Genomic DNA, 25,675 nt, shown 5'->3' with positions numbered 1-25,675 from the left:
TTGGCATAACATTAAACTGTGTGAATTTGCTAACCTGCAAAACTCGAGTTGGAAGCTGCTTAGAGATAAGTGCGCTCCACTTTTGTATGTATTTTCTGCTGTTAACGTTAATTGAACTGTGAGAAATGTAGTGAACCGAGGTTTACCCCCTTCGACCTAATTTTCTTTTTTGTTTTGTTTATGTGGTCTTAAAGCAGCAATTGGTAACTTTTTAGTTTTGGTCGATTTTAGCAACCCTTGTGGACAAAAGCGGTAGTTTTTTTGAAGACTGTGTTTCCCATGAGGACCAGCGCATGAGCGCATAGTGTCTTCCTGTGAGGGGCGTAAGAGAAAATAATTGAGAAGCACTGGTTAAACTCAATACAGATTTATTTTGCAATGATCAGTTAGACTATCAATTAATTAGGTTGATATTCGTGAGAAATGTAGCCCTGACCCCCGTTTACCAAATCTTTTTGGTCTTATTAATGTCCCGTCCCCAGTAAAAAGTGTACCTGCATGTTACGTGTGTTACCGTCCCTACCAATATTGAGCCCAAACCTACACCCTTGGACTTCCACATAACTGTAATAATGAGCATTCTGTTGTCATACAGTGCTTATTACATACTACTGTCCCCCCTCCCCCCCAAAAAAAGAAAAACAAAATGTACATTTACAGTACCCAGATGAACTTTTTTTTTTCAACTTAGTGGCAAGGTGGCACACGAACCTGAACTTTAAACAATTAATACATTTGTATATGTTAGTGCTGCAACAATTAACTCGAGTAATTTGATTAGAAAAAAAAGATTTTCTGAGTTTCCTGAGTATTCGTTTAATTAAAGTGGCGTTGTAATGGCTTGTTTTAAAAGTGTTTGCATTTAGTTTTAATGATTTACGTGGATACACAGCCCTCTAATGGCAACAATGAATATGACAATTCATTTCACATGGCTGAATCCAGCTGCACCATGTTAAGACCAACATAAGCTAAGTTTTTGTTTGAGCTAAACTTTTTTAATGCATTCATAATTTAGTTTATGGGTATATTTAGCCGTTTTTTGTGGGAATATGTGTTTGAACCATCTGTAAAGAGCTTTGTAATTTTTTTTTTTAATTAGTATTTTATAGCATTTAAGCTAGCACACTTTTGCTATGCAAGTTAGCCAATTGTTATTTTGTTTTTACTTTGATCCTCATTTATTTATCATTTTTTGCTAAGCTCAGGTATTTTGTTTTTCCTTATCTGATTACTCGATTATTTGAACCAACTAGTACATCGATTAATCAACTGCGAAAATAATGGAGACCTGTAGCCCTGGTGTGTTTATATGTGAACATATTTATATTTATGGTGGAAAACACTCGAGTGACTTGAAGTTCCACTCTGAGACCCCCAATTTGGCCAAATTTCAAAATTGTCCTATATGCATGTGTGATACATCATTGGAAAGCTTAAAAATCTCAATTTTCTGGGGGAGGAAAAATTTTCAACAGGAGGGCATTTAAATTTTTTTTTTTAAACAGCAAAACACTACTGGAGGTGAGATCACGAGAGAGCACAATTAAAGACACCATGATTTTAATGACATACTATCGCGTACTTACCTTGTTTCGATCCAAAAACTCCATGTAGCATGTCTCATCGAGTGTCAAGACACAGCTGTGAATGGCCAAAGCCGGAGTTTTGGGGGATTTTATGGGTGAAACATGGTAATATAACAATGGCCGTGATGCAGAAATCGCAGTCAAGGAGTGGTCAACATTTTATTTTTCATATATTTACCCTTTTAAACGTTTGTTTGGATCAATTATTTATCCTCGAACATATCGGAGATAATGCAACAGTAACAAAAAATCAAATTAAGCCATAGTTATTTACAGACACCAGTTTTTTTTCACTGTGACGTAATTTGTTCAAGTTTAAAATGTGCGAGTGAATAATTTTTTTTTTTTTTAAACGAAATATTAGACACCAATTAATGATTCTTAGCTAAAAATAACATTCTAATGATAAATAAACCTTCGTTTTATGGCTGGGTTGAAACAAAAGCGGTTGCGCGACGTCTGTAAACGGGGGTTTCCTGGGTAAAATGGACAAATTAAAAATAGTTCGGGGGCTTAATGCGCCATGAAACTGCTGTGGCAGCATATAGACATATTGTTCTATCAGACAACAGTTCTTTTGGCTTAAAGTACAGCAGTTTATTTTAAAGAGGGGTGCAAGTGCAGAAACTGCTTTTTCAGTCCTGTCTGTGTTTTCTGCCAATATATTAAGACAAATAAAAAAGAGTAACACTCTGAAGTTTTTTTTTTTTTTTTTTTAGTTAATCGTATTTAAATATTGCATGCCATTGACGATGATAGACGTCCAATTAATGTAAACTGGGAAGGCTGGCTGAAAATACTCGCGTTTCAATGCCATTGCTGGCGCTAGACGTCCCTCCCGGTCAAAATGGATTGGACGTATAGCGCCGTCAGTGACAGGCAAAAAGTTAGAGTGCCCTGTAAGTTTAAAAAAAAAAAAATTAAGTCATAATTCCTGCATGAAATGATTAAAGGATTGAATTTTTGCGCAAAGTAATACGTAACGACCTCTGCAGGTGCGTCATCTAAAGTACTGAACTTTGAACTAATTCACTCTTGTCAACTCCATGCGAACTCCTGAGCCACACATAAGTCCAAAATGCCGTTTGTAGTCGCCGGTCAGGTTTTCATTGTATTCAAATGATCCAATAGCGGGACGTGTGGCGCGCAGGTCAAATTTCAGCGGCTTTAAAAGCAGAGAGGTGAAATGGAAATAGACTTATTTGAAAGAGGCAGAGGGAAGGAGAGAAAGGGCAAGGCCAAACAGCCAATCAGAGCTCCCTGCAGTCACTTAAAGGGATGGTGGGCCGTCTTTCTCTTCGCACTACGTGCGTCTTATTGCACTTCCTCCTCTGCATCTCGCGTCTGGGCTCGACAGAAGCGACAGTATTAACTCAATAGCGCACCAAGGACGACATGGAAGTGATCTAATTGGCGTATTTCTTTTCCCCCTCTCTCTCCCTTTCTCATTGTGCATGCATGCGCTGCGGGAGAGCCCAAACTAAGCCCTCCTTCTGCCGCTGATGCACTTGTTGCGCACGGTCCTGATGCGCCACTTGAGTCCTTGAAGAGGCAGGACGGGCTGCAACAGGTGCACCTACTTCATCATCTGCTTTTTTTTTTTAAAAAAAAAAAAGCTCAAAGGTAAGAAAAAATTTGAGTTGGTTCTGTTTGTGGATTTAGCCTCCTTGTTTTTTTTATCCTGTATGACTGATGTGTTCAATGTTACTTTCAGGTTAAGACGCAACTTTAAATGCCCATCTGTTGATTTTTGCCCACAAAAGCACTATGCCGGTTCTGACCAGCCCAGACAACGCTAATAAGTTTAAGGAGAAATGGTCGTACCCGGATGACCAGGCGGCCGCGTCCGACTCGGCCCCTCTGGACGACAGCCTGACCAGCCTCCACTGGCTCCAGAATTTCTCCATCGTCAACGCCGACCCGGAGCGATCCGGCGGGGCGGCTGCCCAGGGCTGCCCCTCCTCCTCCTTCTTCCCCTCCTCCCATCAGCAGCACCTGTTTTTCAAACGCTTCCCCAGAGGGGGCACCGACTCTCCCTCCAGCCCTCCCGCCGGGGACACGGCGGCCACCGGGATGCCGCTTCACCTGGGCAGCCCGGTCACCTCCGGGAGCGACAGCACTTTGGCTCAGCGCTTCAGCAACTGCGCCTACCAGTCGGTCCCCATCCAAGCCACCCCTCCGGCGGAGGTCGACTACAAAACGAACCCTAAAGTCAAACCGCCGTATTCTTACGCCTCGCTGATTTGCATGGCCATGCAGGCCAGCAAGCAGCCCAAAGTGACTTTATCCACCATCTACAACTGGATCACGGAGAATTTCTGCTACTACAGACACGCGGAGCCCAGCTGGCAGGTAACCGAGAACCGATAGCCTTCCCTCTATATTATTGATGAGTCAGATAAATGAGCGTGTGAGCCGGGCTAGAGTAATTGACTCCTGTGTCACCGTCAGACAAGGCATCTTACTGCCGTGAAATAACACGAGTTGATGATTTACATTTGTGTTATCAATGAAGGGTGCAGGAGAAAGCACTTCAGTGTGTTTGCTAATGAGGGCTCCTGAGAGATATCAGCAAAGCACAGATGATCATGTTTTGATAGTACACCGCAAAGCTTCCCTGAAAGCCTCATTAGGTGCATTTGCTTCCCTACACAAACAACAACAAAACATGCCATTGTTTGACCTCCAGGTTGGCCTCTTCAAAAACTGCATATTAGGTTTGAATTTTAATGGAATTGGACGGGTAGGAAATATTTCAAAAACATACAGTGGGGCAAATAAGTATTTAGTCAACCAAGTTCTACTTGAAAAGATTAGAGAGGCCTGTAATTGTCAACATGGGTAAACCTCAACCATGAGAGACAATGTGGAAAAAAAACAGAAAATCACATTGTTTGATTTTTAAAGAATTTATTTCCAAATTAGAGTGGAAAATAAGTATTTGGTCTCCTACAAACAAGCAAGATTTCTGGCTGTCAAAGAGGTCTAACTTCTTCTACCGAGGCTCCACTCGCTACCTGTATTAATGGCACCTGTTTTGACTCATTATCAGTATAAAAGACACCTGTCCACAAACTCAGTCAGTTACACAGCAAACTCCACTATGGCCAAGACCAAAGAGCTGTCGAAGGACACCAGAGACAAAATTGTAGACCTGCACCAGGCTGGGAAGACTGAATCTGCAATAGGTAAAACGCTTGGTGTAAAGAAATCATCTGTGGGAGTAATTATTAGGAAATGTAAGACATACAGGCCCACTGATAGTCTACCTCGATCTGGGGCTCCATGCAAAATCTCACCCCGTGGCGTCAAAATGATAACAAGAACGGTGAGCAAAAATCCCAGAACTACACGGTGGGACCTAGTGAATGACCTACAGAGAGCTGGGACCATAGTAACACAATGCACCACCAGGGACTCAAATCTTGCACTGCCAGACGTGTCCCCTGCTGAAGAAAGTACACGTCCAAGCCCGTCTGCGGTTCGCTAGAGAGCATTTGGATGATCCAGAAGAGGACTGGGAGAATGTGTTATGGTCAGATGAAACTAAAATAGAAGTTTTTGGTAGAAACACAAGTTCTCGAGTTTGGAGGAGAAAGAATACTGAACTGCATCCGAAGAACACCGTACCCACTGTGAAGCATGGGGGTGGAAACATCATGCTTTGGGGCTGTTTTTCTGCAAAGGGACCAGGACGACTGATCTGTGTAAAGAAAAGAATGAATTGAGCCATGTATCGAGAGATTTTGAGTGAAAATCTCCTTCCATCAGCAAGGGTATTGAAGATGAGATATGGCTGGGTCTTTCAGCATGACAATGATCCCAAACACACAGCCAGGGCAACAAAGGAGTGGCTTTGTAAGAAGCATTGCAAGGTCCTGGAGTGGCCTAGCCAGTCTCCAGATCTCAACCCCATAGAAAATCTGTGGATGAGTTGAAAGTCTGTTTTGCCCAACGACAGCCCCAAAACATCACTGCTCTAGAAGAGATCTGCATGGTGGAATGGGCAAAAATACCAGCAACAGTGTGTGAAAAGCTTGGGAAGAGTTACAGAAAACGTTTGGCCTCCGTTATTGCCAACAAAGGGTACATAACAAAGTACTGAGATTAACTTTTGGTATTGACCAAATACTTATTTCACCATGATTTGCAAATAAATTCTTTAAAAATCTAACAATGTGATTTACTGTTTTTTTCCCCCACATTCTGTCTCTCATGGTTGAGGTTTACCCATGTTGACAATTACAGGCCTCTTATATTTTCAAGTGGGAGAACTTGCACAATTGGTGGTTGACTAAATACTTATAAATGCTGAAATCCCCAAATTCTTTATAGAGATGGGCTTAAAACAGTCTCGAGTCTTGGTTAAAAGCAACAAAAACCGTGCAGTTAATGTTTATTTTACATAAATATGTCGAAGTACAATGCTAGTCCGTTAGTGAATGTAGCTAGCGGCCGCCTGATGTAAACAAACAACCATGTGGCTTAGTGTGGCGATGACCTCGCACCCCACATGAACTCGTAAGCGCTGACGCCAGCGAGTGAAAAGTTTAGAAATGTTTATTCTGTATATCCTTGTAGCCTGCCTTCCTCCTCAGACAAAACCTTTTGCATAGACTTAATGTATTGACTAGGGCTGTCAAACGATTAAAATTTTTAATCGAGATAATTACAGCTTAAAAATTAATTAATCGCAATTCAAACCATCTATAACATATGCCGTATTTTTCTGTAAATTTTTGTTGGAATGGAAAGATAAGACACAAGATGGACATAAACATTTAACATAAGTACCTTACTTGTTTATTATAACAATAAATCAACAAGATGGCATTAACATTAACATTCTGTTAAAGCGACCCATGGATAGAAAGACTTGTACCAACATTTATCTTTTAAGAACTACAAGTTATAGAAATTGTATATTAAAACCCCTCTTAATGTTTTTGTTTTAATGAAATTTATAAAATTTTCAATCAAAAAATAAACTAGTAGCCCGCCATTGTTGATGTCAATAATTACACAATGCTCATGGGTGCTTAAACTCATAAAATCAGTCGCACCCAAGCGCCAGCAGAGGGCGACAAAACTCCAAAAAACACAAATAACAAGTTGGCATTGCACTGGTCTGTCATTTTAATCTGTTTGAGCGGGGCATGTGCGTTAATTGCGTCAAATATTTTACCGCTATTCATTAAAAAAATTAATTACCGCCCGTTAATGCGATACTTTTGACAGCCCTAGTATTGACGGGACATGGTGTGCGGGGCCGATAAATCGAGGGCCTGCATTGTTGGCGAGGCCGTCAAATTTGACCGAGCGGAATCACCGACAAAGAGCTTTTTTCGTTGAAAATTCTTGTGAATGCTTAAATCCCTGAATTCTTTATAGAAATGTAAATGAAGCTAGCGGCCGCCTGATGCAAACAGAGTTATCTTATTTTCGAGTCTTTTGAAAAGGAGTAAATCTCTCGCTCAGTAATGAGCTGCATCTATCATAACTTTGTGCGTGCGTCCGTTAAAGGTTTCCGGGCAACAAACGTGTCTCTAATTTCGTTTCGCTACTAGCGGCTGTCAAAGTTATCAGGGAAAATCATCGTTTTTGAACATTTATGAATCATAATGGAATTGTCATGTGTCGAATCTCGATGCATCTAATCATCGATTTTTTGGCACACCGCTAATATGAACAGCAACAATTTGCAATCCAGCAGCTCTGCAGGGAACTGGCTGTCTAGGCAAGCAGGGCGTTATGATGTCACATTGTTTTTTTCACTGGTACACTGTTTTTTTTTTTTTTTTTTGTGGGGGAACGAAAGGGACACCCCTGGAGACTAAGCACGAGTGGCCAAAGCGCTCCTCTCTTAAGTGGTCGCATTACGAATAAAAAAAGTCCTGGCCGCATGGGTATTTTGAACAATGATCTGCAGTTTGAATTTATTTGACGAGGTTAGATCTGTCAGTATGTTTTTTAATTGGCGTGCTAAGCAGGCACCATTGACTCGCGCTAGCTTAGCCACTCCGGACTCCTGAAACTAACAAATAACTGACAAACTGCATGGAATTTGGTTAAAATCAACTCCACCGACTAATTAAAGCCCCGCTAACTCAAACATTAAGCCTAATGTCAAAAATTCTGAACTCAGTGTCTGACCAAGCCATGATAGCAATGGCTTTACATTTGAGTATGCGGTATTTTGGTATTGAAAGCAGGGCTGTCAAACAATTCAAATTTTTAATCAAGTTAATTACAGCTTAAAAATGATTTAATCGCAATTCAAACCATGTATAAAATATGCCATACTTTTCTGTAAATTATTGTTGGAATGGAAAGACACAAGACAGATACATACATTCAACACACGGTACATAAGTACTGTATTTGTTTATTATAACAATAAATCAACAAGATGGCATTAACATTATTAAAATTGTCTTAAAGCGATCCATGGATAGAAAGACTTGTAGTCCTTAAAAGATAAATGTTAGTACAAGTTATAGAAAATTTATATTAAAACCCCTCTTAAAGTTTTCGTTTGATTAAAATTTGTAAAAATTTCAATCAAAAAATAAACTAGTAGCTCACCATTGTTGATGTCAATAATTACACCATGCTCACTCAATGTGCTCAAACCCATAAAATCTTTTGGACACAAGCGCCAGCAGAGGGCGCCAAACACCAAAAAACAAGTAACAAGCAGACATTACACTGCTGTCATTTTAATCTGTTTGAGCGGGGCATGTGCGTTAATTGCGTCAAATATTTTAATGTGATTCATTTAAAAAATTAATTACCGCCGTTAACGCGATCATTTTGACGGCCCTAATTTAAAGAAAAAAAAAATGTATATTTTTTCAAAATACTTGGTATCGGTACAGTATCAGCCAATACTAAACAGCCCCCAAAAAAATGTACTGCGCAACACTAATAAGTATACCGTAAACAACCCATTAAAAAGCACGACCATCAATTTGATCTTGAGAATTTTTTAAAATTGCCAGTTGGAAAACAGACATTGCACTTGAACTCAAACGCTCCTTTTCTGTCGCAGAACTCGATTCGCCATAACCTGTCCCTCAACAAATGCTTCAAGAAGGTCCCCAGACAGAAGGACGAGCCCGGTAAAGGAGGCTTCTGGCAAATCGACCCTCAGTACGCAGACATGTTTGTCAACGGCATCTTCAAACGCAGGAGGATGTCCGCCAACAGCTACAACAACAACAGTGGCGCTCACAGACAAAACAAATTCGTTCATAATGCTTGCCCTTACCAAACCGGCAAGGATCTAGGCAATAAAAGGAAGCCGATGGCCGCTAAGAACAACAGCAAAGCTACCAGGGCGACCGAGTCCCCGCTTTTGGCGACGGAGGCCCCCAAAGCGGACAACCCGCGGGGGGATTTTGACCTGACGTCCATTTTTGACGACGTCCTAAACTGGAACTGTAGCACCTTTGAGGATTTGGACATCAACACGGCGCTGAATTCGCTGGGCTGCGAGATGGAGCTTAGCGTGCAGGGGAGGCAACAGTCGGCCGGGCCGGGCCACTGGTGCGTGGCGGGTGACCTCCTGGGACCGAGTCAGCACCCGAACCCGCCCCAGTCGACCTACGAGTACCTGGACGCCGGCGCGGAGCTGCACGTGCTTCCTCAACAAGACCAGCTCCTGCAGAGTCAGAATCAGCTGCAGAATTTTGAAGAGCCGTCCTCGCTATTTCACGATCGACCGGAAGAGGTGGTCTCCTGGGAGGAGATCAAGGCCATTCCACCCACTCTGGATCAGAGCTTCGGCCTGTACGAGGGCTTCTTTATGGAGATGCAACCATGGGAACGGGTCGAGACCTACCTGTGATGGTTGACTCCCTAATCCATTTACATCCGATGAAAGCCTGACTTCCGGTCCAACGATCAACCTTTTATTGTCTTTCGATTCAAACACATGTTGACTCAGTTACGAGAGACAACCGCACGATAAGCGGCAATCTTGTGAAGTAGCTTTGGAACAGATGTCAAAAAGCTGTACAGAAGAATATAAAGTGCGAGGTGGACTGTAGCCATTTAGGAACAGTGGCACCCAAACCTCTATAAGCACGACCCGACTGAGCACCGTCACAGGAATGAGAAGGATTGTATTTTGCTACATTAGCATTCAACTGGCTTTCTTTGTCTTTGTTTTTTTAAATAACAGTGCAGTAAAACGTCTCTAAATGCCATCTGAAATATCTATGCTCTGTGGTAATGAAAGATGCAGATACTTTAGTCTGAAATTAGAAATCAGTTACTTATGGAGTTGCTATATATTAATATATTCACTACAGTATATACGTGGAACATTTGCCACTCTACATCCAAAAGGTTTGTAAATGTAAAACACATTGACTTTTTTTTTTTTTTTCGGTCAAACATTATGCACTTTGTCAGGCAGGCAGCCGTTTTAAAGCAACACTTGCTAACTTTTCAGTTTTGGTCGACGCCGGTGGACAAAAACGGTAGTGTTTAGCCTTCAAGTGCGTATGACCCCAGAAAGCATGTTTATTTCATATTTCACACGGTGTTTTATGCTCTTGAATGAAATGGACCGCTTGGATGTGTGTGGAAGCGATCATTTTATATACCGTAATTTCCCGAATATAAGGCGCACCCGTGTATAATGCGCACCGCAAATTTACTTGTAAAATCTAGGGACAATTATTCTACCCGTTTATAAGGTGCACCTTAATTTTAGCACCAATAAATAGAAGAACACAAGAAAACAGAGCTCGTGTACAGATACAGGAATGTCATTTTACTGAATGGTGAAACACAGCACAAGCATAGCATATTGGTAGTTCAAAACATTACCATAAACTGACAACATTTAGGGTAATAATATGATTTGACAACTTCTCTAACTTATCAGAATCTAGGAGAAAACAAAACAGATGTGACTTTTCTTTTAAAGGCTGCTGTATAACTTGCTCGTTTCATCATGATGAATAAATGTTTCTTCCATGGATTGATACGGTAAAATGAAAGTGAGAACATAAGTCGGAAATCCGAGAGAGCTCATCGCTGTCGACACGACGGTAACAATAGGAACTATTGTTATTTGGGTTTGAGTTTACTGAGGGACAGATATAGTTGACAGACACAGGAAGTCTGTGTTGTTACGTTTGTTATGGTCCGAGTTGCGGAGCTGCAATAAACGTCGACTCAAATGAGTTCAAGAAACTAAATTCTGTGCTTTATGAAGAGTGAAAAAAGCAGAATTGAACACAGACGAAATCATTCGGCCGACCAGAGTGAAGTATTACCGAAACAAAATGGTGACGTCACGTACCGTAATGGTCGGCAACAGATCGCCGCATATGTTTCTTCAACACAACGTGGCCGTGTCAATAAAAAAAAAATCGGTTTATATATATATTATATATATATATATATATTTCTGTCTCCATCCATGTACCCGTTTATAACGCGCACCATGATTTTACAAGTAGATTTTGGGGGAAAAAAGTGAGCGTTATCTTCGGGAAAATACGGCATTCAATTTTTGAATACTGCGCCATGAAAATGAGTGACTTCCGGCTTCAGTCTCGAGTTTAGGGCGAGTGCAAATGTGACGTCACTCGGGTCAGCGTCTCGCAATACAGCAGTGCTTTATAGCATGCGGATGGACTGCGGATTCAGCAAATTTTGCGGATTAATTCGTTTATTTTTCGCATCACGCCAGCCAAACGGCTGCAGAGAATTGTTGCTGCACCAGGGAGAGACTGTGAGCCTTTTTCAGAAAGTTCCCGTTCTCCTCGAGATAGGCCAAAACAAGTGTGCGACAACTGTAGGACCATTGGACTTACGAGGAAGTGAGTAAACATCATATTTTGTATTATGTCAAATACTGGGATCATGGCACACGTTTTAATACAGAGGTGGCTTGCATTTTGTGGCTGACATGCTCCTTGTCCTCCTAGAATGCCACTCGGTCGCTACCGGTGTTCTGCCAAAATCTGCTACATCGGCGAAACGTCTACATTAGTCGAATTTGACGCCTAAAGTACTATCGTGCGCTCTAAACTCGTTTTGTTTCGATGCATACAGGCAGAACGTTCTAAAAAAATGCCTTAAGAAAATACTTATATGTAGTTACATCAAATAAGGAAGGACGGTTTAAAATACGTACGTGACTAGTGTGGTCAACTGCTTCAAAGCTAACAAAAAAACAATGGTTAAAAGTATTAGAGGGTAATACAATCAAAAAGTATCTTTGAGGCAATGAAAAGGTTGTAAAAAACAAAATAAAAACAAAACTAGTGAGTACTCACCGCTTCTAACCGCTGTGCGCATGCGTGTGGATGGTTGCGCAAGCGCGCTAAGCATCGTTTCGCGGCGTAGTAAGGAATGGCCGAACACTGGTGGCTTGTCGCACATCCCCCAACCGGGAGAGCGCTGTAGTCTGCGTATTGCTCTCTTTGTGTGCCCGGTGTTCTGTCAAATTTTCCACCCGATCACAAATTGCAACTTAAAAATGACCGCGAATACAGCAATTACTTTCTTAAATAAAGAACTATTTACTTACGTTTGATTATGGACAGACATTTAGAAAAGTTGGCCTCAGACACATCCTGCCATGTTAGCTGCACAACAACTGAGCCTCTCTCGTATGACTTTCACACGGTTTACGTCTTCGCCGTGTAGTTAAGCATTAATATACGCCATATTTATGTTGACCATGTACCAGCTACGCGCTCCTCCGACGTCGGGCACTTTGTCCAGCGGTAATTCTCCAAGCTCTCCTGCCTGCAGCAGGGGAGCTGTAACTTGCTCACTGAGGGGCGGGTTGCCAATCGGCGAAGACAATTGACTACCCAGCCGCCGTGTGATGTAATCCCGGGTAGTTTTGAGTGATTTTTCACTTCAAAAGCCGAGAATAGACTTTGAAACATCACTCGGTTTGGGTTAGCATGTCGGGGCAGGGAAATGACAAAAGCCGGACTAATTCCGGTGGCATAAAATATCGTTCGGGAGGTGCGACAGTAAAGGTGAAGTCGACAGTTTGGACCATTATGGAGTAATTTTGCCATGTCGTACTGAATAAATACATTTTTAATATTTTATATTTCGCACAAGTCTGTTATTTGTCATGATCATACCATTTATTTAGTAACTGGGGAAAAATACTTGGATAAAAAAAAATATCCTGTAAAAATATTGAAGTAGAGAGACTGAAACAATGAAATTTTGCGGCTCTCTTCGTCGCGTTTTCCTCGTTCCGAATAATTCCCCTTCAATGGGCTGTATAGTAAAACCGATGAGCCCATTCTCCCGCTGACATCATCCACCTGTTGGTGACGCTAGAGCCCTATAATGGTAGGCGTGGCTAAACTGCAGATTAAAAGACTTAATTTTTCGTCATCCGCGCTTTGCCAAATTGTTGTACATAGTTGAATCGTCTGAAAATCTGATTCTAATTCACATAATAATGCTATTTGAGACTTTTTTTTATCCTTTCATACGTACTTTAAGGAAGACTGCGTTTCCCATGAGGACCCGAGCACACCCGCGGTGTCGTAAAATCATTAATCAATTAAAAATCAATCTCGCAGTCGCCTGTAGATGGATTAAACAACATTTCTTTTTCCAGCAGCTGTGTGAAGGATGAATAGTAATAAGGTTGTGAATCCAGTGGTGGCTAAACAATAGCATATGATGGTTAGCAAGTGTGGCAAACTCCCCCACCCAACCAGAGCGAAAAGTCAGGCCTATGTTTACTCTGTATATCCTGGTAGCCTGCCTTCCTCCTCAGGCAAAACCTTTTGCATAGACTTCATAACGTATTGACGGGGCACAGGGCCGATAAATGGGGGGCTTGCATTGTTGGCGAGGTCGTCAAAGCTGACTGAGTGGAATCACAAATAGCTTTTTTCGTTGAAAATTCTTGTGAATAAATGCTAAAATTCCTGAATTCTTTTCAGATATGGACGTAAAACAGTCTATATTTTTTGTTAAAAGCGAAAAAAAAAAGTGCAGTTAGCAATTGTTTTTCGTAAATATGTCGAGGTACAATGCTAGTCTGTTAGTGAATGTAGCTAGCGGCCGCCTGATGTAAAGAGGTTTTCCGGTGAAAATTCTTGTGAATAAATGCTTAAATCTCTGAATTCTTTATAGATATGGACGTAAAAAAGTTTCGTTTCTTGGTTAAAAGCAAAAAAACGTGCAGGTAGCATTTATTTTACGTAGATATGTCAAAGTACAATGCTAGTCTTAGTAAATGTTGATAGCGGCTGCCTTATGTAAACAGGGCTTTTCCTGTGAAAATTCTTGTAAATAAATGCTTAAATCCCTGAATTGGTTATAGATATGGAAGTAAAACATATGGACGTAAAACAGTCTTGATTCCTGGTTACAAGCAAAATGTAAAATGTGCAGTTAGCATTTATTTCACAAAGTACAATGCTAGTCTGTTAGTGAATGTAGCTAGCGGCCCTGATGTAAACAGAGCTTTTATTCTTGTAAATAAATGGTTAAATCCCAGAATTCTTTATAGATATGGACGTAAAACAGTCTCGATTCTTGGTTAAAAGCAAAATGTGCAGTTAGCATTTATTTCGCGAAGTACAATGCCAGTCTGTTAGTGAATGTAGCTAGCGGCCCTGATGTAGACAGAGCTTTTATTCTTGTGAATAAATGGTTAAATCGCAGAATTTTTTATAGATGTGGACGTAAAACAGTCTCAATTCCTGGTTAAAAGCAAAAAAAAAAATCAAAAACATGTGCAATTAGCGTTTAATTTACGTAACTATTGTGAACTACGACGCCAATGCAGTAGCGGCTAATTTCTCCCATTGTTCTTTTTTCACAACGATTCAAAATGCATGCATGGTACGAAAAATATAATATTTACCTTGAATCCTCGAACAGATCACGCCTGAGAAAATCCTTCCTGTTTGTATGCGGTACAGCTTTCGTACTGTTTCAACAGAAATCCGGCGTTAGACCGCTGCGTGCGAGTGTTTGTGAATATTTCCTCTTGATGTGGGCGGCCCCCTACTTGAGAATGTTAGGCGCGGCGCATGACCGATCTGACCCATCAATACATTATGAAGTCAATGCCTTTTGTCTCTTTTGTTGCTCTGCCATCTTTGCAGAATTCACGTGAAAGCGTTGGCATCGATTTCCGTCTTTATAACAAATGGGGAAATGCTGCATTTGTAGTTTTTTGTCTGTGGCAGGGTTCCCGCCACTCTCCTTAAGGTGAATTAGTGCCGGTTAAAGCGATACACAAGTTGTCAGTCGACATATTATCACAAATATTATGAAAAGTTAGCTAGTGTTGCTTTAAAAGTCTAATTCAGGATGCTATGATTTCATTTTCCTGATATTCATTCAGTTGTTAGGATGAGTGATCACAATGCAACTCTAAGGGCCTGATTTATTAAAAGGTCTCAAGTGGTGGACGCTAAATTGCGTTTTAACCGATTGTTGGCTAGAGGGGAGAATTTAAAAGATGGCGCGCTGATCATTTCAGTGTGCTGAAATGACAAAAGCTATGGAGAAATTAGTTTTAATAATGGTTATAGCCTTGTGACTTGATTCTAAGATGATTGAGGCGTAAAATTGCCATTTTTCTTGATTGTTTTCATTTAGCTGTGCTTTAATTGTGCTGTCTAAAAACACAAACTCAGAAACCACTATTCATCTCAGGTTTAATAGCCAGTCATTATTTAGCTTACGTATATTCCTCCCGGTACATTCGCATAACCCAGTTTAGTAGAAACGTTTAGTAAATCAGGCCTTATTTTTCTTAGACTCTTGCAATAATTAACCTAACTAAAAAAGACAAACAAACAAACAAACAAAAAAACGCTCTTTTTTTGGGTTGTATATAAATCTTACATAAAACTTTACATTTGTTGATTATCTTTCGCCAAATTCTTTTGATAAAAAAAATATGCAGGTCATTGGTCTTTTTCCCGTCGATTGATTATTTTTGTCACTGGGTGATGGTGTTTTCTTTTTTGTCTACATCATTAAATTGTGTCTCCTTGACATGCTGTTTGAGTCATAGAAAGGCCAGTTATAGATGGATTCTTTGACTTAATGATTTCCTTTGTACTTTTTTAAAGAGCTGTTTGAACATGCAACCATGCCCCGATGCAATACATGGTGTCAATTAAAGAATGATAACGAACCGGTGTCCTTGCCTCGTAAGTGTCACACATGAGATGGAGCCTGATGCGATATGAGGCACACCCAGGGATAGGCACCAATAAATGCAGACAACCATCCAAACACTAGTGTGGGACCGATATACGGTCATCGTATCGGGGAGTATGAACACATAACCTGGGGGTAATTTGTGCCGAATCTTGCCGGAAAAAGATCGGGCACCTCTTGATTTTGGTCTCCCTGTGTTCCGGGACTTATTTGGGCAGATCCGGCACCTCTCGTGTGTAGAAAACAATAGTACCGTATTTTTCGAGTCGCACCAGCCCAAAAAAGCGCAATGAAGAGGAAAAAAAACATATAGTGGGGCAAATAAGTATTTAGTCAACCACCAATTGTGCAAGTTCTCCTACTTGAAAATTGTAATTGTCAACATGGGTAAACCTCAACCATGAGAGACAGAATGTGGAAAAAATATCACATTGTTTGATTTTTAAAGAATTTATTTCCAAATTAGAGTGGAAAATAAGTATTTGGTCACTACAAGTAAGATTTTTGGCTGTCAAAGAGGTCTAACTTCTTCTAACGAGGTCTAACATGGCTCCACTCGTTACCTTTATTAATGGAACCTGTTTTACCTCATTATCGGTATAAAAGACACCTGTCCACAAACTCAGTCAGTTACACAGCAAACTCCACTATGGCCAAGACCAAAGAGCTGTCGAAGGACACCAGAGACAAAATTGTAGACCTGCACCAGGCTGGGAAGACTGAATCTGCAATAGGTAAAACGCTTGGTGTAAAGAAATCAACTGTGGGAGCAATTATTAGAAAATGGAAGACATACAAGACCACTGATAATCTCCCTCGATCTGGGGCTCCATGCAAGATCTCACCCCGTGGCGTCAAAATGATAACAAGAACGGGGAGCAAAAATCCCAGAACCACACGGGGGGACCCCCCCAGCAAAATGTTTAATGCATATGCAGGTGAATGACCTTGCTAACGTTAAACTGGACTTTTCAAATTTGATTTTCGAAGTTGATCCATTGATCACATTTTTCCTTTTTTTTTGGCTTCAATAAAACATCCTTCATGTGTCGTATTGTCTAGTTGTTACTACAAGTTCCATGGCAGCAGTGTTTACTCGGTATGTTCTTTTTTGAAAGAGTACTGGCAAAAAACAAGCAGTAATAAAATGGGTTTTGTGCAAGGGCGTGTATGTTTACCCACTTCCTGGTTATGATGGCGACGTGATGGTCTAAAAATAGCATTTGTGCTGTATGCTATTATCGGGAGACAACGGGGTATCGGAATCCATATCGGGAGCCAAAATCTGGTATCGGTGCAACAGTAGTTATTAAAAAAACAGACAAAACAAAGTGTTTGATAAACGTTGCAGCAGGGGTCGCGTTAACCGAATATTTTCCGTCGTTGACCTGTTTTTTACAACGGTGACGGAAAAAACTGAAGTCCATCTGTCATTTTGACAGGTTGCAATCAACACACCAGACCACAGGGTGGCGAGTGAGCATATTAATTAGCTATTGTCTCTCTTGATGCATGACGTCGTTGGCCTTACTCGGAAAAATGTCAAGGCAACTGAGTGTCCGAAGTTTCTTCAAAAAGCCCCAAAACGACGATGGTGTTGATAAAAGAGGTGAAAAAAGAGGGAGTGATGCAGTGAAGGATGACAACGAATCAAGTGAATCGCCGCTTCAGCAGAATTGGTAACACGGTGAAAGCGGCATAAAGTCAAAAAAGCGGACCAAACTAGCCAGAGCCTGAAATTATTTCAAGGAAAATATGGAGGGTGCCACCACTGTGTGTACTCTTTTTGCTAAGCTGAGCTCGCATACCACGGTAGCACGTCGGCTATGAACGAACACGCGGCGTCACACAGGTGTATTTCGGAAGACAACAGGAAACAACAAGCTAGCGGATTGTAAGTCCATACAACTTTCTAACTATTTTTGTAAAAAATGGAAGTTGCCTTTATGTGCGTCGTATCAACGTGCATTTTTATTTCATAATAATAAATTAAAATATATATATAATGGAATTATATAATATTTTATTATTATTAAATGTATTAGGATCATGGAAGGTCCCACTTGGGGGGAAAAAAAAATACATATATATATATCCTGTATATACATAATATAATAAAAATATATATGGAAACACAGTACTGGCCATGACTGCACTAATGTTAGTTACTTTCTATTATATTGTATTATTGTGTATATACATATAGTGACTGCATCAAGATATAGTCATTTTAAAAATTTAAGTGACGGGTAAAAATAGATTATGACCGGATTTTTATGACCCTGTCAGTCAAAATGACAGACAAGGAAAAAGTCTAGCGCAAGCTCTGCGTTGCAGTCATGGATGTTTCATAATTCATTGTCAGGATTTGAAAACTCAAAAAACATGCATGCTAAATAATATACCCTTGACCTTTCTTGAGAAATTTTGGATTGTGCACTGGAAGATGAGTTAAAAACAGCTGTAAGAACTAATTCAACAAAAAATGTTGATTCGGGGCTCAAAATACCTGTTTTATTGAAGGCCAAATTAGGTTGTAAAGATAATGGCAGGTTTGAGAGAACCCAAAAGCCATTTTGTGAGTAGTGTGCGTTAGAATTGTGCAGGCTTTCAGGCCGGTCCGGGGTTACTATGGCAGCACGTATGCTATTATCAAACACTGCTGTTAGGTCAATTATCACATTTCTTTAAGTAGATTCAAACTTTTATGAAGTGTGCTTCACAATTCTGGAGTCTGACTGCTATTAATCACTGCAATTTATTGTCAGTAATGATGGTTATTATCCATTTGCAATTTACTAAGGAAAGTGAAATTTCAAGAGTTTTTGTCTCCCTCCATTTCATCTTGTCCTTTGTCCATCAGGGCACTGAGTAATGGCTCGTTCCTGTTGGAAGAATTTGTCCAAACTTGTGTTGCAGCGATAACATTTTCTTTTGGCTCCCTACATCAGTATCAGTACACTGCTGGGCAAACGTTTTGGCACCCCTGCAATTCTGTCAGATAATGCTCGATTTCTCTCAGAAAATGATCGCAATTAAAAATGTTTTGGTAGTAATATCTTTATTGATTTTGCTTGCGATAAAAAAAAAAAACAAAAGAGAATGGGAAAAAAAATTATAAATCATTATCATTTTACACAAAAGTCCAAAAATGGGCTGGACAAAAGTATTGGCACCCTTTGAAAAATCACGTGATGCTTCTCATTTGTGTAATTAACAGCACCTGTTACTTAGATAACAGGTGGTGGCAATAACTCAATCACACGTGCAGCCAGTTAAAATGGATTAAAGTTGACTCAACCTGTGTCCTTGTGTGTACCACATTGAGCATGGAGAAAAGAAAGAAGACCAAAGAACTGTCTGAGGACTTGAGAAGCAAAATCTTAGGAAGTGTGGGCAATCTCAAGGCTACAAGTCCATCTCCAAAGACCTAAATGTACCTGTGTCTACCGTGCGCAGTGTCATCAATAAGTTTAAAGCCCACGGCACGGTGGCTAACCTCTCTAGATGAGGACGGAAAAGAAAAAATGACGAGAAATTTCAACGAAAGATTGTGCGGATGGTGGACAAAGAACCTTGACTAACATCCAAACAAGTTCAAGCTGTCCGCCAGTCCGAGTTGTACGACAGTGTCAACCCGTACTAAAAGGGGTTCTACCCAGGAAGCCCCCACTTCTGACCCAGAGACATAAAAAAGCCAGGCTGGAGTTTGCCAAAACTTACCTAAGAAAGCCAAAACGTTTTGGAAGAATGTTCTCTGGTCAGATGAGACAAAAGTAGAGCTTTTGCTCAAAAGGCATCAACATAGAATTTACAGGACAAAAAACGAGGCCTTTAAAGAAAAGAACATGGTCCCCACTGTCAAACATGGCGGAGGTTCCCTAATGTTTTGGGCTTGCTTTGCTGCCTCTGGCACTGGACTGCTTGACCGTGTGCATAGCATTATGAAGTCTGAAGACTACCAACAAATTTTTGCAGCATAATTTAGGGCCCAGTGTGAGAAAGCTGGATCTCCCTTAGAGGTCATGGGTCTTTCAGAAGGACAATGAGCCAAAACACACTTCAAAAAGCACTAGAAAATGGTTTGAGAGAAAGCACTGGAGACTGGCCAGACCTGAATCCCATAGAACACCTGTGGAGGGATGGCACCCTTCAAATCTCAGAGACCTGGAACAGTTGGGCAAAGAAGAATGGTCGAAAATAGACTATCAATGAATTAGGTTCAGATTCGTGAGAAATGTAGCCCTGACCCCCGTTTACCCAAATCTGTTTGGTCTTATTAATGTCCCGTCCCCACCCCAGCAAAAAGTGTACCTGCATGTTATGCTGTTATATCGTCCCTAACAATGTTGAGGCCAAACCTACACCCTTGCGCTGAACAGTCGCCAGACTCTACCGCTGGAACAGCGGTGAGTCTGGAGTTCCAGGCTAGCAACTTAGTGGCTGCCATTGACGGTTCTAGATGTTAAATCTATTTAAAGTGGGAGATCTAGCAGCGAATGAACGAACATTGATTCGCTCCCACTTCAAATTAATTGGACGTCTACTTGTAATAAACTCATTGGTAACACTTTATCATAACTATCTGTGTTACTAGTTAATAGATCATTGGTAAACTGTTGATAAATGATTTATTGTTGATTTGTGAAGTATTTGTTAACAGTTTGTTAAGCATTTACAGGGTGTTCCAATATGGTTGACCCCATTCTAAATGCTCATGCTAGTTGATGGAAAAGTACACATATTTGTTGGTTCTATGGCAGATTTTCATAAATGTGCAACATGATCAAAATGCCTTTTCTTTTGAAGTGAACAGCATTTCTTAACCTGAAAAGATAGAAATGCCAAACGTTACACACAAAAACTTTTCTACACAAACTGTGTTTCAGGTTAAGAACACCCTGTATTTATCAATAGTTTACTAATGATCTATTAACTAGTATAACGGATAGTTATTATAGCGTTATTATAGTGTATTATAGTTATTAAGTGTTACCAACTCATTGGCTGAACCAGAGTAAGATTATTTCTGATCTCAAAATATTTTCAGCATGCAAATAAACACTCATTTGCTGTCACCCCTCCCACTTGAAATGGATTGGATGTAAAACTCATTTAAATCCACGGCAGAAGGACGACAGGACGCTACGCCTTTGGATGTCTATCATCATTTTGGCAAGAGCGATAGGCGCTTCTTGTTTTACAGTGGTGTGCGTGGATGGCAACCATCTTGGGTCGGGCGAGGCACGGTTTGAAACTATATCTCTTAGACTCCATATTGCTCGACACGTTATTTCTTAGCGTCATTTTAGTCAGTCGGTAACGATACCGTCGACGCTAATCCAAAGCGACCGCCTCTCTCCATGCTGCCTTGTTTGAAAATGCGCTTTTCCACCCCAAATCTCTTTTTAATTGAAATTGCTGGCTGGCCAACAGCTCCCAGTGGCAGCAGGTCATGTGTGGAGAGCTTCAGGAATGGGTGGAATAATTCAGATTCCTCGAAACAGCATGGAACGACTACAGTTGGATTCAGGTTCTCAGCGTGAGCATCGGCAACGAACAGCTGACGGCAGAACCGATACAGTGACGGCGAGAGGAACAAGGACGTCGCCGGCGGCGTGAGAGCGTTAAATTTCCTCCGATTGTCACCGCTTGTGTCTGGTGTGCGCCGTTTCATTAGAAACCTGGAATATTTGTGTAGTGCCACAGGTTTCATTGTCCGCGCCCCTGCTGATGTGTGTGCACTGTGGCCGCGGGAGCCCCGTGGTGGCCCAGATAACACTATCTCTGTGGAGCCAGAGCCCCGCCGTTCTATTCACAAGGCCGTTGGATGAGAGGCCGGGACTGCCCAGCACGCGGACTTTGCTGAAAAAAGGACAACCAAGCTGGGCTATCACTCTTTGCTTCTAATGGCTTATAACCTCCTCCCCATGTGTCTGTGTGTGTGTGAGGTGGGAAAAGGCAGAAAAAGAGCAGAAGATGGAATATGTACTCACTTATAGTGTTGAAAGTGAACGCTGCCAGCGCTCCCGCTTCAAAGGATTGGACGCCAATAACGGCAGCTAACGAGTTAAGCATTGCCTAGCTGAGCATGATAGAATTACTTTACCATAGACTTCATAAATATATTAACGGGACATGGGACGCAGGGCCGATTAATAGGGGGCCTATTTTCAAAATATTTTCAAAACCAAACCTTCTACCGACCTAAAACCAAAATAAGCACCTACCTTAGGCCTATATGAGTGTACAAGAGCAGCGGCATCCAAAAACTCAAAGTCGTTCCCTAATAAAAATCCTGATGAATTTTTTTTTCAATACAGTCCCTGACAAAAGTCCCTTTTTACCATTCATTTTAAATAGCAGAAAAAAAACAATGTCCCCAAATTATAAGGAAATGACCTGATATCAATAGGACGTGCCCCCCAAATGTCTCCGATTCCATTATCGCATATGGAGAGTGATGCCATTGACGGCCATGGACGCCCAAATTTTTTCCCATTCATTTACAATGGTTAAAAAAGCAAATGTCCCCAAAGGAAATGACCAGATATTAATCGGGCGTGTCCCCTAAATGTCCCGATATGACCAGGCCATGCCCTCCAAATGTCCCCAAATGACGTGATATGACCAGGCCAGGCCCCCGAAATGTCCCCAAATGACCTGAAATGACCAGGCCAGGCCTCCCAAATGTCCCCAAATGACTTGATACGACTAGGACACGCCCCCCAAATTTTCCCAAATGACCTGATATGACCAGGCCACGCACCCAATTGTTCCCAAATGACCTGAAATGACCAGGCCACGCCCCCCCAAATGTCCCCAAATGACTTGATATGACTAGGACACGCCCCCCAAATGTCCCCAAATGACCTAATATGACCAGGATGTGTCACCCAAATGTCCCCTAATCAACAGGAAGCGACCTGATATTGACTCCAAACAAACCTGGGCGGGGCTAAGATCTGTATCTCCACACAGCAAAGGACCCAGAGTAATTTCTCCAGAAATTGCAGTTTCTAGTTGTGTATGTTATAAAATTTGTGTTCAAATGTTGAAATTTAAACTTGCTCTGGAAGTTTTCAAAACGTTTCTTTAGCAGTTTTTGAAAACAAATGTTTGAATCAAACAGTGTATCACCTGAACCAATACACATGAAACTTAGACAATACATATTTATTTTGCATTGATCCTTTAGTCTATCAATTTACTCGGTTCATATTGGTGAAAATTTAGCCCTGACCCCCTTTCACCCAGTCTGTTTGTCCCGTAAATGTCCTGTCCCCAGCAAAAAGTGTACATGCAGGTTATGCTGTTATATGGTCCCTTCGAATGTTGAGACCAAACCTACGCCCTTGCCATTAGTAAAAAAAAATCGTAGGTGGGTTAGAAAAGCGTTTTTGCCCAGCAGTGACTTGGCAGAAGCTTGGTGATTCAGTGCTGCTGCCGCATGTAGAGGAAGCATGCATGCCAGAGTAGATAGGTATTTTAAATTAACGCTAAAAATTCCGTATTTAAAAAAAAAAAAAAAAAATGGCACCGGTGCAACGCTAGTCATTTATTGCCATCATGGCACCCTCTGGGCTGAGCCTGATTAGAGTCACGCATAAATAGGGTCAGCCAGCTTTGCTAAAGAAGCATCCCTCTGAGTGTCACATGTTGACAGAGGCTTCAATTCCCTATTTATTAGGGATAGCCAAAGCGCTATTCAAGGGGAGGAGCAGATAAGACACATGATGGGGGTCCCTCACTAATTAGACCTCTTATTGTGGCACAAAGCAAGAAGCAGTGGTGAGAAAATGTCCAAAGTCTGCTTTATAGCCTCTGAGCGGCAGCGATTACGGGCGCAGATACACGCTAGATTGGAGATAAAGGAAATTTCCTGAATGGCGCATGAACTCATAAAATGCCTTGTCTTTTTTATTCATCACAAGAAGAACCTCGCAGGTAACCTTAACCTCTTTGAACCGGTGGGAAATTGTCATCCAGCTCTGGTTTCCAAGCTCTCATCACATATTAATAAAGGAAAAGACTGGAATGACATTCAGCAGTCGGCCCATCCGTTTTGGTAGAAGAGAAGGAAGGGGACGTCACCGGGAAATGCCATTTGAAAGACTGTTGTGAGACTTTTGTTTATGTATGAAATGCTGATGAAATTGGTGTACAGCTCCCACATAAACTGTGCCCCCTTTTTTGACCTCTTGTTCTGGGCATCTACCGTAATTTCCCGAATACAACGCGCACTTTCCCCCCCCCAAATCAATTTGTAAAATCATAGTGCGCATTATAAACGGGTACGTGGATGGAAACAGAACTATATACTGTATGTATAAAAATCAATTTTTTAAAAAATTGACACGGCTACGTTGTGTTGAAAAAACATATGTGGCGATCCGTTGCCGACCGTTACGGTACGTGACGTCACCATTTTGTTTCGGTAATACTTCACTCTGATTGGCCGAATGATTTCGTCTGTGTTAAATTCTGCTTTTTTCACTCTTCATAAAGCAGAGAATTTAGTTTCTTGAACTCATTTGAGTCAACGTTTATTGTAGCTCCGCAACTCGGACCATAACAAACGTAACAACACAGACTTCCTGTGTGTTTCCGTCAACTATATCTGTCCCTCGGGAAACTCAAACCCAAATAACAATAGTCCCTACTGTTACTATCGTGTCGACAGCGATGAGCGCGCTCGGATTTCCGACTTACGTTCTCACTTTCATTTTACCGTATCAATCCATGGAAGAAACATTTATTCATCATGATGAAAGGAGCAAGTTATACAGCAGCCTTTAAAAGAAAAGTCACATCTGTTTTGTTTTCTCCTAGATTCTGGTAAGTTGGAGAAGTTGTCAAATCATATTATTACCGTAAATATTGTCAGTTTATGGTAATGTTTTGAACAACCAACATGCTATGCTTGTGCTGTGTTTCACCATTCAGTAAAATGACAATTCTGTATCTGTACACGAGCTCTGTTTTCTTGTATTCTGCTACTTATTGGTGCTCAAATTAGGGTGCGCGTTATATACGGGTACAATAATTTTCCTTAGATTTTACAAGTAAATTTGGGGTGCGCATTATACACGGGCGCGCCTTATATTCAGGAAATGACGGTATTATTTGCAACCCGCCCAGCGGTAAGGTTGGGCATCGAGCATCGATGGGAACCGGTTCTATCACTCCGATACTCCCGGAATCGTTCGAATTTTTAAATTTCGATTCCATGTTTTCGATGCCCTGACCGCTTGAAAGCCTGCCGCCGTTTCGCTGGCGTGATGCGAAAAATCAACTAATGAATCCGCAAAATCAGCTGAATCCACAGTCCATCTGATTGCTATAAAGCAATGCTGTATTGTGATATGCTGACCCAGGTGACTTCGCAGTGTAAACCTACTAGGAATAAGTGAAATTATCTGCCAGTGCTTCAAGTCAATTTTACCCAGATTTCTTGAAATAAGAAAAATAGCTATCTGAAAACAAGCTTGACTTATGTTAAGCAAAAAGCTTCTATATGTAATGCTAAAAAAACACTTGTTTGTCAGAAATGTTCTTTTTTTTCTTGATTTAGGTGAAAAATGAACGACTTAGATGTATTTTAGTAATATTTACTAAAAGTAAGGAAGAAACTGACTCATTTAAAATTCAAAACAAAATGAAGAAAATTATTCAACTAGATTTAAGAAAAATGATCAAACTAAGACATTGTACTGTAAATTTGCAGTGTGAAAGTAAGTATAACTCAATACATTTTTTTTTTTTTTTTTTTTGCATTAATCATTTAGCGTATGAATTAATTAGGTTCTTATTGGTGAGAAATGTTGCCCTGACTGCCGTTCACCCAATCTGTTTGGTCTTATTAATGTCCCATCCCCAGCAAAAAATGTACATGC

The 25,675-nt window shown here is 40.9% G+C and overlaps 2 protein-coding genes across 2 annotated transcripts in view; one reads left to right on the top strand and one right to left on the bottom strand.

Annotated features, from left to right (window-relative positions):
• foxj1b (forkhead box J1b) overlaps positions 1–15,776 on the top strand; it is a 72,708-nt gene extending 56,932 nt beyond the window's left edge. Inside the window, exons 3-5 of the mRNA XM_057825235.1 lie at positions 3,062–3,212; positions 3,304–3,941; positions 8,641–15,776. Coding sequence (XP_057681218.1) covers positions 3,357–3,941; positions 8,641–9,438 — 1,383 coding nt within the window. The 5' untranslated portion in view covers positions 3,062–3,212; positions 3,304–3,356 and the 3' untranslated portion in view covers positions 9,439–15,776. The remainder of the gene's footprint in view (positions 1–3,061; positions 3,213–3,303; positions 3,942–8,640) is intronic.
• Positions 1–25,675, bottom strand: part of ubald1a (UBA-like domain containing 1a) — a 106,561-nt gene that overhangs the window by 44,889 nt on the left and 35,997 nt on the right. The gene's annotated exons all lie outside the window — the stretch shown is intronic.

Source organism: Corythoichthys intestinalis, chromosome 21 (genome assembly GCF_030265065.1).
Source record: "Corythoichthys intestinalis isolate RoL2023-P3 chromosome 21, ASM3026506v1, whole genome shotgun sequence".
In the NCBI taxonomy this organism is placed as follows: domain Eukaryota; kingdom Metazoa; phylum Chordata; class Actinopteri; order Syngnathiformes; family Syngnathidae; genus Corythoichthys; species Corythoichthys intestinalis.
Note: the sequence above shows the minus strand (reverse complement) of the source record. Positions and strands in the feature narration are given on the sequence as shown.